This window comes from Petaurus breviceps, unplaced genomic scaffold (genome assembly GCF_028583685.1).
Source record: "Petaurus breviceps papuanus isolate PSGF00001 unplaced genomic scaffold, PetGlider_PUasm1.0 208, whole genome shotgun sequence".
NCBI lineage: Eukaryota > Metazoa > Chordata > Mammalia > Diprotodontia > Petauridae > Petaurus > Petaurus breviceps.
Genome location: NW_027185852.1, coordinates 21,236,416 through 21,251,512, shown reverse-complemented (window position 1 = coordinate 21,251,512; position 15,097 = coordinate 21,236,416). Strand labels below are relative to the sequence as shown.

Sequence of the window (15,097 nt, the reverse complement as noted above, 5' to 3'; positions counted from 1 at the left end):
GGCTTCAGGGTTCATCAAGGTACCTTCCTTGTGTGTCTTCCCAGCTTGATGTCTTAGCTGTGAAATTCTTGTTTAGTCATAAAGTCTTTCCCTCTCCACAAATCTGACAGGTAAACTATTCCTTGTTTTCCGAGACTGCTTACAGTATCAACCTTTATACCTAGATCATGCACCCATTTAGACTTGATTTTGGTATATGGTGTTAGGTAATGGTCTATGTCCAGTTTCTGCCATACTATATTCCAGTTTTTCCAGCAGTTTTTGTCAAATAGTGAGTTCTTATCCCCAAAACTGGGGTCTTTGGATTTATCAAACAGCAGATTACTATAGTCGTTGACTTCTGAATCTCATGTGCCTAATCTATTCCATTGATCCACTCCTCTATTCGTCAGCCAGTACCAAGTAGTTTTGATGGTGGCTGCTTTATAATACAGATTGAAATCTGGTGTAGCTAGTTCACCTTCCCTAGCATTTCTTTTCATTAATTCCCTTGATATTCTGGACCATTTTTTCTTCCAAATGAATTTTGTTACTATTTTTTCTAGCTCTATAAAGTAGTTTTTTGGTAAACTGATTGGTATGGCACTAAATATATAATTTAATTTAGGTAAAATTGTCATTTTTATTATATTAGCTCGACCCAGCCATGAGCAATTGATATTTTTCCAATTAGTTAGATCTGACTTAATTTGTGTGAAGAGTGTTTTGTAGTTGTGATCATATAGGTCCTGGGTTTGTTTGGCAGGTAGATTCCCAAATATTTTATAATGTCTACAAGTAACTTTAAATGGGATTTCTCTTTCTTCCTCTTGCTGTTGAATTTCCTTGGAAATATATAGGAATGCCAAGGATTTATGTGGGTTTATTTTATATCCTGCAACTTTGCCAAATTTATTTATTGTCTCAAGTAGTTTTTTTTTTTTTTTAAGCAATCAGGGTTAAGTAACTTGCTCAAGGTTACACAGCCAGTTATTTCTGTGTGTGGCGCTGAGTGTCTGAGCCCGGGATTTGATCTCCAGGTCATCCCAACACTGGAGCCGGTGCTCTTACTCGCTGAGCCACCTGATTGCCCCTAAGCAATTGGGGTTAAGTAACTTGCTCAAGGTTACACGGCCAGGTGTTTCTGGGTGGGTACTAAGTGTCTGAGCCTGGGATTCGATCTCCAGGTCGTTCTGACACTGGAGCCGGTGCTCTTACTCACTGTGCTACCTGGCCGCCCCTCAAGTAGTTTTTTACTTGATTCTTTAGGATTCTCTAAGTATATCATCATATCATCTGCAAAGAATGATAGCTTGGTCTCTTCTTTGCCTAATTTGATTCCTTTGATTTCTTTTTCTTTACTAATTGCTACTGTTAACATTTCTAGTACCAAATTGAATAAGAATGTGATAGTGGACACCGTTGTTTCACCCCTGATCTTATTGGAAATGTCAAGCAGCTTTTTCTTACTCCTCATTCTTCTGGAACTTTCTATAGCTTTTGCTGCTCTTGATCACCCTTTCCTCCTTGAGACTCTCTTCTCCTCCAGGTTTTTGTGATACTGGTTCTTCTATGGGTCTGACCATTCCTTCTTAGTCTCCTTGGCTGGATCTTTACCCAGGGTGCACCTCTTAGCCATGGGTGTCCCCCAAATCTCTGCCTTTTCTCCTCTGACCCTGTAATCACCCTGGTGCCCACCCTCATCATCCCATGTTTGGACTAGCCTTTTGATTGGCCTCCCTACTTCCAAGTCTTCCCTCAGTCTAGTCCTTCTTCTGCTCAGCTGCCAAAATCACCTCCCTAAAATGCAGGTCACACCAAGTCACTCCCCTACTCAGCAACTCCAGGAGCTTTCTGTTGGCCATAGGATCAAATATAGAATCCCCTCTTGGCTTTTCCAGTCTTTTTACACCTTAATCCCTAACTACATACTGTTCAGTCTACTGATACCAGCTTCCTTACTGCACCACAAAAAGACCCTCCATCTTTCAGCTCTGGGCATGCTCTCTGGGTGTCCCCCATGCCTGGAGGGCTCTCCCTCTCCACCTCTGCCTTCTTTGTTCCATCTTCCTTTAAGTCCCAGCTAAAATCCCACCTCCTACAGGAAGTCTTTCCCAATCTATCTTAATGCTTGGGTCTTCCTTCTGTTGATTATCTCAAACTTGGTCTGTCTGTATCTGATTTACATCTATTCATTTATATGTTGTTTCCTCTATTCCATTATGAGCTCCTTGAGAGCAGGGACAGCCTTTTTTTGCCCTTCTTTGTGTCTCCAGGGCCTGGCATATAGTAGGTGCTTAATAAATGCTTGGTCACTTGACATGGGGTTAAGAATCTCTGCTGTAGAGGATTCCCCACCACCACCAAACCCAATACACCTTTTTTTGTTGTTAAAATATTTCTTGGGCACTGGTTGAGTGCTGGGACCATCTGGCCATGTTCCCTCACTTTCACCCCTTAACCAGCCCCTATTCTTTTAAAAAAAAAACATTTAAAATTACAGTTTTGTTTTGACGTCACAATCATTCCAAGATATTAGTCACCATCTTCCCTATTACCTCCCCCAAACAAGAGTTGAGCTCTCCAAAATAAAAACAGCTAAGGAAAGAGAAAGTATTTAATACAGTGGAAAAGGCCCTAGAGTCAGACAACCAGACTTCAAATTTTGCTTGTGAGGTTTACTATCTATGTGAGCTTGGGCACTTGACATTTCTGGGCCTCAGTTTTTCCACATCTGTGAAATGGAGGGATATGGTCTCAATGGCCTCAAGTCCCTTGGAAATTCTGAAATCCTGCTTAGTTACTTGGCCTAAATGGACTTGGATTCCTCATGTGAAGGGTGGTAGAGTGAGTGAGAAGGCTTGTGGATATTTAGGCTTGTTAGACATGAAGCCAGTGAGTTCCTTGTCACTAGAAGTCAAATGGAAGTTGGATAGCCATTTATCAGAGATATTGTAGAAGTAATTCCTGTTAGGTATGGGAATGTTTGTTTGGCAAGCATTTATTAAGCATCTATTATGTACCAACCTGGCACTCTACTGGGGACAAAAATAATAGAGACAATAGTCCCTACCCTCAATCAATCAACAGGCATCTAGTAATCACTTTGTAAGAGGCAGTGGGCTTTAGTGGATAAGGAGCTGGCCTGATGCCAGGAAGACACATACTGGCTTTGTGACTTTGGGTAAGTTACTCAATATCTCAGGGCCCAAGGCACTCTCTAAGAGTGTAAGATGCAGAGAAGGTGCCTATGTGCTTTGGAGGAAGAAGTGTCCTCACTTGAGAGATCCCTAACTCAATGAAATCACAGCTTCAATCCCTTCCCCTTAGTACCAGGTGCTGTCCAAAGTGCTGGAGATTCAAAAGTTAAAGTAAGACAGTCCCCTTCCTTCAGGAAGAAACCTATCAGGAAAGACAATACATATGCATATACATATAAATACATGCACACGCATGCTATATACACTGTATACATACTATCTATGCATACATACATATGTGTATGTGTGTGCAAATATGTAGAGAGAGTGTGTGTACGTGTGTGTGTGTATACATGCATACACAATATAGATATTAGGTGATGGTGAGCTGGGGAGGAAGGCTGGTACTCCTGGCTGATTAGATATTTACTCCAGTAATCAGGGTAGTGAATGTCAACTTTCCAGAGATAATTATGTACTAATTAGATGGTTAGTCTAGTTGACTTCTAAGAGAGTTGGAAGGGGCCTTAAAAGCTCTGAGAAATACTATTCCTCAAGGCCTCTGGGACCCAAAAGAACTTACATTCCACTGTAAAGATGTGACCTGAACACAAAGAAAGACAAAATAATATACTAAGTAATTGGAGGGAGCACTGGCTGTTGGTTGAAGATCAGGAAATGCTACATATAAGAGGTGGCATTTGGACCTTCCTTCATGAAGGTTCAAGTCCTTTGCTGCTTGTCAGATGTATGACCTTGGGCTTGTCAGATGTATGACTCTGAGCCTCAGTTTCCTCACCTATAAAATGAGGGGGTTGGACTAAGTGGCCTCTGAGGTCCCTTCCAGCTCAAGAGCTACCATCTTCTGACCTCTGTCTGCCTTTTCTATAAGACAAAAGTGAAGACTTTTAAAGATGGAGCCTCAGGTCAGTCAGGGAGGGAATTTAGGAACTTAGAACCTTGGTCAGGTTCTTCTTAAACACAAAATCTTAGCGTTAAAGACTTTAGAGGTTTTCAAGTCCACCTTGCCAACTGGGCCTGGAATTTCCTCTTCTACATTCCTTATTGAACTCATGTTGTAACCCCTCTAGGGACAGGGGAGCTCGCTGCCACAGGACTACGTGCCTTCTGCAAAGCAGACTTAAGGGGACAGCTGGGTCTTTGTTTCCACTAATGATATTATTATTATTTGTTTTCTATGACAGATAGAGGTGAGCAGGTGGAAGTGTACCTGCTGGACACCAGCATCCAGAGTGGACATCGGGAGATTGAGGGGAAGGTCACTGTCACTGACTTCGAGAATGTTCCAGAGGAGGACGGCACCCGCTTCCACAGACAGGTGACACCTTCTCCCCTCCGTCATTGTCCAGCACATCTGCCATGCCGGCCATGATTTTCAGTTGTTCCTGCCTAGCCATGCTGTTGACTTCATGGCACCCCCACCAGGGTTTGAGAAGCACCAACCTCTGCCCCAGTGATCCAGCATCAGTTCTGAGGGTCACAAAGGGTCTCCCGATGTGCTTTTGAACCATTGTGAGCAGAGAGATATTTTTAATCGCCATCCTCTCCTTGTGTTTTCCTGGCAGGCCAGTAAATGTGACAGTCATGGAACCCACATGGCTGGAGTGGTGAGTGGCAAGGATGCTGGTGTTGCCAAAGGGGCCAACGTCCGGAGCCTCCGGGTCCTGAACTGTCAAGGCAAGGGAACAGTCAGCGGCACGCTCATCGGTGAGTGGTCACCCACCTGGTTCCAAACTGACCTGATCCAATGAGCTTTCCCTGCAGCATGACGGGTTTAGGTTGGATTGAAAGGAGTGGTCCCTGGGTTTGGCACTCTGGGAAGTACAGAGGTGCACTAGCCCTGCCCTGATGTGGGAGGCAGAAGGGGAAGGCAAGGGAATAAGCATTTTATAGCACCTACTATGTGCCCAGTAATGTGCTAAGTATTTTACATTAATATCTCATTTGATCTTCACAATAATCTTCCGAGATTGGGCTATTATCTTCATTTTAGAGTTGAGGAAACTGAGTCAGACAGAGATTAAGTGGCTTGCCCAGGCCCACACAGCTAGCAAGTACCTCAGGAGGTGGGGAGCTCCTTATCAGTGGGCATCTGCGAGAGGAGGTTGGATGACCTTAGTCATCTCTGGGTTGGACTAGATGGCTGCTGAGGCCCCTTTCAGCCCTGAAAAGGCTGCCTCTGTGATGTTGGACAAGCCCTGCTCCCTCTCTGGCCATCAGCTCCCTGTTTGGCATGGGAGAAGGCCGATGACCAGCTCTTCCAAGGTTCCTCAGCACCACATCTTGTGAGCCTTCCATGCCCTGCTAAGGCATGGCCAGCTTCGGCTGCTCGCTGTCCTCAGACAAGGTGATGGAGGGTTTTGTTTTTCTGTGCGGTGAACAGGCCTGGAGTTCATCCGGACGACCCAGAGAGCCCAGCCCTACAGTCCCCTGGTGGTCCTGCTTCCCTTTGCCGGGGGATACAGCCGCATCCTGAATGCTGCCTGTCGGCTAATGGTGCGCACAGGGGTGGTGATGATTGCGGCTGCTGGCAACTACAAGGAAGACGCTTGCTTGTACTCTCCAGCTTCCGAGCCTGAGGTAAGGCTGCCCAAAGGCAGGGAAACCTACTTAGTGAACTTGGGGCTTACTGGCTAGATTTCTTTCTCAAAGATCAAGCCTCAAATCCAGTTCACTCTGAATCTCAACAACGGGTCCCTGCCCTGTCTAAGCCCCACTTAATGGTGCTTTTGTGGGCCCTCCTGACTCAGAGGGGACCAGCAACCCTGAGGGGCTTCCCCTCAAAGTTGATTTTTTTTTTTAATTAAAGGGACCATCCCTTGACTCACTTCTTAAAGAGGCCTATTCACTGAATGGACATTGCCTCACTCTAAGTAAGAACCTGAAAAAACCTTAGCTTAAAAGGGCCAGGGCCTTCCATTGAAACCTGCACCATCTCTAGTAGCCCTGACAAATGTCTGGCTGCTGGACCCAGATGGCTCTGGAGGAGAAAGCGAGGATGGGGACCTTGCGCAGTCCTGCCTCACTCAAATCAAAGTCAACTGCAAGTCATGTCATCATCTCCCTGATGTCATGGTCCTCTCTGAGAATGAAGGACAAACCACACATAACCACACAAGGCAGGCCAAGGCCCTTTGGGATGGGATGGGAGATAGGGATTGGGGAGAGGGAAGGATGAAGGATGGGAGAGCAGGCCGAAGGCTTGAGGTCCAATGTTATAAAGGCAGGTATGAGCCTATGATCCCAGTGGAGCACACCCCTTTCTTCTGCTGGGGCCTGTGCAGGACACTGGCAGGAGGAATGGGGCATTCATTTTCAGGGTCTCAGTTTCTTCCTCTATAAAACAAGGGGGTTGAAGTAGAGTCTTGAAGGTGCCTCCCACTTCCAAGTCTGTGATGCATGAATGTGGCCATTTCCCTCATTAGGGCAGCATGTAGCCCACCATGGCTGCCTCATCCTGCCCCAGTCATATTCGGAGACTTCTCTGAACCAGTTTTTCTGACTCCAAGGCTAGCTGGCCTCTCCCCTGTTAAGGAGTGCAGTCCACAGGCCTCAGGGCTGCTGCCTTTGTCCTCAGGACAGTTGACTGGACACTCCTTGGCCTGAGCCTGGGCCCTGTTCTCCCTGCTTGGGACCTTGTTACCCTCTTCCCCTCTAGGTCATCACTGTGGGGGCCACAAACTCACATGACCAGCCAATCACCATGGGAGCCCTGGGGACCAACTTTGGCCGCTGCGTGGACCTCTTTGCTCCTGGGGAAGACATCATTGGGGCCTCCAGTGACTGCAGCACCTGCTTCACCTCTCAGAGTGGAACGTCTCAGGCTGCTGCCCATGTTGCGGGTATGTGGCTCCTGCCCTCCTATGGGGCACCCCAGAGCTTTACCCGCCAACATTTATTGGGCACCAACTGTATGCCCATCCCTGTGCTAGGTGCTGAGGGAGACACATGACCTCATTGGTATCAAGAGTTTATAGTCTTACAAGCAAGACAAGAGGGGACTCAGCAGGCATTTACTGAGTGCCCACAAAGGGCCAGGCACAAAGATACAATGACAAGAACAAAACCATCTCTTCCCTCAAGGGGCTTACACTCCTATTGAGAGAAAGGACATTTTCTCTAGTTAAGTAGGCAAAGGAAATGTGTGAAATGAGTAACCACACTGATTTGTTGGGGATAGGGAGGCAGCTAGATGGTTCAGTGGACAGAGTACTGGCCTTATAGTCAGGAAGATCTGACTTCAAATCCAGCCTTGGACATTTACTAGCTCTGTGTCCCTGGATAAGTCACTTAACTTTGCCTTAATCCACTGGAAAAAAAATAACCAGCCATTCCAGTATCTTTGCCAAGAAAATCTCATGGATGATGGTCCATGGGGTCACAAAGAGTTAGACACAACCACACTCCTGAACTCCAAAAACCATCAGGGCATGAGGGATTCCAGAGGAGGAGTGAGGAAGGACGGCATTCCAGACATGAAGGACAGCCAGGGCAAAGGCAGGGAGGCTGGAGATGGAAAATCCCGTAGGGACCATTGGGTTGAAATGTAACGTGGGGGAGGGGAATCCTGTCTAAACATGCTAAAAAGCTGGAGCTAGACATGAAGCTTCCTCAGGGCAGTGGAGGGTCCCTGAAGTCCTTGGGGGCAGGGGGGTCTGGGCAGGCCTGTGCATAGGTGTGTGAGGAGGAGGAGTGGGGAAGGGGAGGGAGAGGAAGGAGGAGGAGGAGGGGGAGGGGGAAAGAGGAGGAGGGTGAGGGGGAAGAAAAAGGAGGAGGAGGAAGGACGGAGAGGAAGCAGGAAGAAGAGGAAGAGGAAGCAGGAGAGGATGGTTTGGGGCCAAAGCAGCCGTGGTTTTTCTCTCAGGCATCACTGCCATGCTCCTCAGTGCTGAGCCCAGCCTGACCATCTCAGAACTCAGGCAGCGACTGATTCATTTCTCTACCAAGAATTTGATCAACGAAGCCTGGTTTCCTGAAGATCAGAGGCTGCTGACCCCTAATTTGGTGGCCGGGCTGCCATCCAGCCTCGGGGCAGGTGAGCTTCTTGGAGCTCCGCAGGGGGCTCCGCACCCTCCTTCTGCTTCTCCTTCCTTCCAAACCCATGCTTCTTGGACCCTGTCAGGGAAAAAGTGGCTGATTCAGAGTCTAGAGACCTTGGTTTGTCCCAGATGTGGCAGTTACTGGCTGCATTCACTGTTTTCTCCCCTATAAAATGGGAGCTGTAATAATAGTTCTGCTACCTACTTTGCCACAGTGTTGGGAGCACCCAGAAAATGTGAGCTGTTATAATTATGTTAATTTGGGAGGAGTCCACATGTGATTTCAGACTCCCACTGTGGACATTTATTGTCTTTTTGAGTTGCCTGGAGAGAACAGAGAGGTGAATCCAACTGCCCAGGGCTCCACAGCCAGTCTGTTTCCAAGGCAGGACTTGAACTCAGATCTTCCTGACATTAAAACTGACTCTCCACTACATCCAACCTATCTTTGGTTTTAAAATTATGCTATGGGGGCGGCTAGGTGGCGCAGTGAGTAAGAGCACTAGCCCCGGAGTCAGGAGGACCCGAGTTCGGTTCAGGCCTTAGATACTTAACAAAAAAACTGGCCATGTAACCTTGGGCAAGTTATTTAACCCCAATTGCTTTAAAAAATAAAATAAAATTATGCTATGTTAAAACATAGATTCTCAGGCCCCTCCCAGCCCTGACATCCCCTGTTCTAAGGCCCCTTTCAAGGAGAGAGGCTGTCTTGCTGTGTCCCTTTCAGCTCTCACATTCTGTGTTCTAAGGATCCTTCCAACGGTTGCTTTCCATGTGATAAGGTCCCTTCTAGATCTGACTTTCTCTGTTCCAGAAGATCCCTCCCAGTTCTGATGCCACATTTCATGGGCCTTTGAGCCTTGGCCCTCTGTATGCTGAGGTCCCTTCGATTCCATGCCCACTGACTCAGCTCATCTGGAGCACAGCCGGAGCTCCTGAGCCTCCGTTCTGGGTATTGGGGGTGTCTCTCTAACACCACCAGCCCTAGGCTCCCTTTGGCTCCAGCTACATGTCCAGCTCACTTCAGCTGGCTTTTACAGAAGATACTGACTTTGAAGATAGAGCAAGGACAGAAGTACTAATGTGTCCCCCAAGTGCCTCGGTGGCACGCCCTTCCTTCTGCCCCTTCAGCACCAGGGGAACCGGCTCAGGCTGATTGCAATTTCTACGTAGCGTCGATCCCACAGTTTGTATCCAGGGGTGGTGTGGACACCGAAGGCCATCCCTCCCCATTGGGGCTTCAGTGCCAGACTGGCTAACTGGTATGCCAGCACGGACTCTCCTCCCAGTGGCTCAGACTCCTGACCTTTAGAAATTCACCAGGTTGTCCCCATCTCCAGCCTCCTCCAAATAACATGTGACTGTACAGATCAGTGTAGTGGGTCTAGTCCATCTGCCTCTGTCCCTGGCACCATGGGGTGGGTCCTCCTGGCAGTGTCCAAAGCCGGCTGCTTGCTGGGGATCAGAATGCCCTCGTGGCCTGGCCCCTGGTCCCTCCTTTCTCCTGCACTCACGTCTGGGCCCTGGGGCGGGGGGCCTCGTGTACTCTTTCAGAGGAGCAGCTGTACTGCCGGACAGTGTGGTCCTCGAACTCGGGCCCGACTCGGACGGCCGTTGCTGTGGCCCACTGCAGTGGCAATGAGGAAATGCTGAGCTGCTCCAGTTTCTCCAGAAGCGGGAAAAGGAGAGGAGAGCGGATGGAGGTGATGCTTCTGTGTGAGAATTCCGTGCCCAGATCACAGGGTCCGAGAGGCCGAGTTGGAAGGAATCTCAGAGCTGGTCTAGTCCCACCCCTCCCTGCACCATTGAGGACACTGAGGCCCAAGGAGCTGAAGTGCATTTCCCAGTGAACTCACAGACAGAGAGCCTCAGAGGCAGGCTTTGAGCCCCAGTCCTCTGATGCCTCTCTCAATGCAGGCATTCTTTTTGTGTTTGTATGTGCCCAGAGAGGTACAATTTGTGTGCTTGCATGCTCGTGAGTGATAAGGCACAGTAAATGCCAATGGACCTTGGTTAACCTCTCTGTGCCTCAGTTTCCCCATTTGCAAAAGGGGGAGAGAAAGGGGGAGGGAGATCCAGTGGCATAGAAGGTTCCTTCCATCTCTGAATCTGTGACTCTGCAATCTCATCATCTGTGTGCTGCTGGCGTGATTATAATAGGGCCACCTATATGTTATGTGGGTTTCTGTCTTCATGGGGTATCTGTGTGCATTGTATGTGCTTGGGATCTCAGAATATATGGAGTGTGTGTGTGTGTGTGGGGGGGGGAGTTGAACATACTTGCATCAGCATTTGCACCCTTCGAGGCCATCACCAACATCGAGCCTTCCTCAGACGCTTCCTGGCTGGTACTCACAGCTTGTGTGGGTCAGGCTGCACTGGAGAGGATTAGGATGGAAAGAATTAAAATGAATTGGGTTAGCATCATTGTTTCCATGTTATAGGCAAAGAAACTGAGATTAGTGACCTGCACAGGGTCCCACAGCTAGTGCCTGGCCCAGGTTAGCCCACTCTCCTTCCAGGGCCCTTTCCCTTAACCCGCACCATCCTGCGCGATCCATTCCTCCTGCACCGACCCCAGAGAGCCTGACTTGGGGAGCATGTCCTCCTAAAAGGGAGCAGGGAACAAGGCACCCTTCTTGGGGGAGCACGGGGCGTTTCTCTCTTGGCTCTCCTCTCTTCAGCCCTGAGGCCCAGGAGGAGCTGTCCCTCCACCATCTTGGGACTGATCAGTCCTGGGAAGTCCTTCCCTTGACAGCCATGGTTCAGTGCCGTCCAGAGGTAGGGGCCCTAATCTCAGCCCCAGAAGATGATTCCCGTTCCCTTTCTTCTGAGGGTTACCTTTCTTTCCTTGGGTCTCAGTTTCCTCTCTGTAAAGTGGAATCCCCCCACACCCCAGTATTTCCCAAGCTAGACAGGGGGAAGAAGGGAATAAAGAGATCGTGCACATAATGAGTGCCTTCCATGCCAAGTTCAAAACGTTGAGGCTGTCATGGATCAGAACACAAAGTCCAATAACCTAATTGCCATTTTAAATTACAGCAAAAACAACAATAATCCAAGCAGAAAGCAATTTGGCCCTGACATCCTGCTGGCCCAGCAGAAGCCTCTGGGCTGAATATCTCTGAAGAAACAGATCCCAGGATGTCCCAGCATGTCCCAGGATGATGGGCCTTTGAGGCAAAAAGCACCTTAGAATTGGAGCAGAGATTGTCAGGGTAGGGAAAGAATCAGGGGACACAGAAGGTCACTGAGCCAGCACCTAGGAGCTACTCGAAAATGCTGGGGGATCCCAAAGTGAAGGCGCCAATGTCTGTGATCATGGGCTGCCTTTTTAAGCACATCTGGGATGAGCTGTGGTGTTTGCGTGCTTGTTTTTATTTTATGGGTACATTGTTGGTAATATTGTTTTTAAATCTCAGGTCCGTGAGGGCAGGAAAGAATGCCTGGCCTACAATGCGTTTGGGGGACAGGGAGTCTACGCCATTGCCAGGTGCTGTGTGCTCCCCAGAGGCCAATGTCACATCCAGGCAGCTCACCAGGAGGAGGCTGCTGGAGAGGTGCATGCCCACTGTGCTGAGGACGGCCATGTAGTCACAGGTAGGAGATCTGGGGCAGGGTGCCAGCCACGAGCCACAGAGGAAACCAAATGATACTTCAGAATAGAGTTTATGGAATCTTGGACTACCAGAATGGGAGGAACTCTGGAACAAGGAATGTCAGAGCTGGGAGGAGCCAGAGGACAGGGGATGTCAGGGCTGGGAGGGCCCTTAGAACAGGGGATGTCAGGGCTGAGAGGGGCCTTAGAACAGGGGATGTCAGTGCTTGGAGGGGCCTTAGAACAGGGTCTGTCAGGTCTGGGAGGGGCCTTAGAACAAGGGATGTCACAGCTGCAAGAGGTCTGGGAGAAAGTGCAATTCTTATTTTTTGGTCTCAGGACTCCTTTTTACAAATGCTTTTGTTTACATGGATTATTTCTATTGATGTTCATCATATTAGGAATGAAAACGCCTTAGTATTATAATAAAAAATATTTTTTACTTCATAGCCACCTTTAGGGGTCTTAGGGACCTCATCAGTCCCTGGGCCACATATTGGGAACCACTAATCTAGCCCAGCTCCCTCCTTTCACAGAAGGGGAAACTGAGGCACAGCCAGGGCAGCCTCTAGGTCATTGGGACTGGCCATGGGAGTGGACTTTAACCGTCAGGACAAAGATCAGCCAGGGCTGAAAGGACAGGAGAAGTGGAGAGGAAGGAAGCCAGCACTAGAAGGACCCCCTCTACAGATAGCAGGCGGTCCCGGGAAGGGCGGGAGCCTGGACCAGAACCTGGAACCTGGACAGGTCCACGGGCTTTGAGCCGACGCTCCCTCTTCCTGCAGGCTGCACGTCCCATTCGCAAAGGGAGGAGTTTGTGGACCAGGTGAAGCCCATCATGAAAAGCCGGCATGGTCACAGCCAGTGTGTGAGCCGAGGGGCTATGAGCCTTCATGCTTCCTGCTGTCACGCCCCGGACCTGGAATGCAGGGTGAAGGAGCACGAACCGAAGGGGCCCACAGAGAAGGTACAGAAACCCGCTTGCCTCCCTTGCCCCTTGGACCCTCTGTCTCTTCTTCTTTTCCACCCTTCTCGGAGCTTTTCTTTCACTCTCCTCCCTCCCCTCGTTCACACTGTGTCTCCCTTCCCTTCAGCATTCTCTCCTCCCGTCTTCTGGCTTTTTTTTTTTTAATTTTCATTATGAACTTACTAAATGTGATCACTTTGACACGCAAAGAAAATCAGGAAAAAGGAGGTGGTGTGTGAAACTCTGAACTTGTATTATATCAAACTTCTTAACTAGCGTAGATTAAATGCAACACAGCAGGTTCCAAGCTGCCCGCTCCCCGACCCCCTTCCGAGCTGCCTGCTATCACGTGTGTGCGCTTTCGACGTTTCCTTGATGATCTCTCTATTTAAACTCTAATGCTGTGTAAAATACAGTGAGATCTTCCACATGTGATTTTATTTGTTTTTCTTGAGCATTATATATGCAGATGTGTATACAGAAACGGCGAATTATGAAACTATACAGAGAGGACCAGAGAGCCCATGAGCTGTGGTGCACACATATACACGGCATGTGCACATGTGTGTGTATGTTATAATACACACATGTGTATATCTGTATGTGTGTATATGTGCATATTTCATTTTGTTGCTGTTGGGCAGTCACTTTAATCATGTCTGACTCTCCATGACCCCATTTGGGGTTTTCTTGGCAAAGATACTGGAGTGGTTTGCCATTTCCTTCTCCAGCTCATTTTACAGATGAGGAAACTGAGGCAAAGTTAGGTGACTTGCCCAGAGTCCCACATCTGAGGCCAGATTTGAACAGTGAGTCTTCCTGATGCCATTCCCGGAGCTATCCATGGTGCCACCCAGCGGCCCCACATGCATACAGATTTGTGTGTACACAGACTTATTCAAGCAAAACAAACTGATACCTTCGTCATGTCTGAAAATGTTGGTCTCAAGAAGTGAGAAGCACATTGCAATAACAGTCCTCTGGAATTATAATTGGTTATTACATTAATCAGAGCTCCTTTCAAAATTGTTTTCTTTTACAATGTTAGAGTTAATATAGAAATTGTTCTGCTCATTTCCCTTGGCATCAGTTCATACAAGTCTTTGAAGTTTTCCCTGAAGCTGTTCTTTTCATAATTTCTTTACGGAGTGATGATATTCCATTACAATCACAGACCATGATTTGTTCAGCCATTTTCCAATTTAATTGCCCCATTTATTTTGTTTCTAGTTCTTTGCTACTACAAAATATGCTGTTAGAAATATTTTTGTACAAATAGACCAAAGTTCGCTGGACTCAGTCAAAGGTCTTCACCTGAGGACCTAGAGGGCCACATGTGGCCTCGAGGCTGCAGGTTCCCCACCCGTGACTTAGAGTTTGAAATCTGGGACCACTGGGATTCCTTCTTTCCAGTATTTTTTTTTTTCATTCTGTCCCGTGAGATGCTTACACATTTAAGTTCCTCCGGATGAATTTTATTTTATTCTTCAGCTCTATAAAATATCTCTTTGGTAGTTTGATATGGCACTAAATCTTAAATTCATTTAGGTAGCATTGTCATTTTTGTTGTTATCCCATCCCAAACATGAATTGTTAATGTCTCTCCAAAGACGTCAATCTCCTTTTCTTCCTATAAAGTGTTTTCTAGTTGTAGTCATGGAATTCCTGCTCATGCGTCTTGGTGGGCAGGCTCCCTAATACTCTGTGCACTTGGTAGTTATTTGCAATGGTTGCTGCTGGTGCTCTCTGTTTATTCTTTCTCTCTTTTATTTTTTTTCTCTTTCTCTGTTTCCTTTTCCTGCCCTTCTCATATTCTCTTACTCGTTTCTCTCCCCTCATCTGATTTCATCCTCCTTTATTCCATCTTTCCTCTCTTCCTTCTTTCTGTCATACTTCTTATTTGTTCTACTTATTTCCCCCTTCTCTGACTTTCCCTTCTTCTCTGTATCTCTCTCTCCTTCTCATCTCTCCTTTTTGTCCCCTTCCCTTTGTCTATCTCTTTTCCTTTTTCCCCTCCTTCCTATTTCTCTCTCTTCTGTTTCTCTTCAATAACTGTCTTTCTCTCTTCCCCTCCCTCCCTCTCTTTGTTTTTGTCTTTCCTCCCTCTCCCTCCCCTTTTTCTTTCCCCACTTTCCCACTCTCTCTTCTCCCTTTTCCATTTTCTCTTTGTCTCTTTCTCTCCCTCTTACTTTTTCCCTCTTTCTCTTCCTCCCACTCCCTCCCTCTCTCCTTTTCCCTTTCTTTCTCTTTTACTCTTTTTTTCTCCCCCTCACTCCCTCTCTCTCCTCCCTTT

The 15,097-nt window shown here is 47.7% G+C and overlaps 1 protein-coding gene across 2 annotated transcripts in view; it reads left to right on the top strand.

The window, feature by feature from the left end:
* Positions 1–15,097, top strand: part of LOC138165310 (proprotein convertase subtilisin/kexin type 9-like) — a 31,098-nt gene that overhangs the window by 12,495 nt on the left and 3,506 nt on the right. For both annotated transcript variants that reach the window (XR_011169337.1, XM_069093493.1), the window contains exons 4-11: positions 4,385–4,518; positions 4,766–4,907; positions 5,584–5,780; positions 6,859–7,042; positions 8,065–8,235; positions 9,794–9,942; positions 11,662–11,839; positions 12,623–12,804. Coding sequence is in view for 1 of the 2 variants with exons in the window: in XM_069093493.1 (XP_068949594.1) it covers positions 4,385–4,518; positions 4,766–4,907; positions 5,584–5,780; positions 6,859–7,042; positions 8,065–8,235; positions 9,794–9,942; positions 11,662–11,839; positions 12,623–12,804 (1,337 nt within the window). In the remaining variant the exon portion in view is untranslated. The remainder of the gene's footprint in view (positions 1–4,384; positions 4,519–4,765; positions 4,908–5,583; positions 5,781–6,858; positions 7,043–8,064; positions 8,236–9,793; positions 9,943–11,661; positions 11,840–12,622; positions 12,805–15,097) is intronic.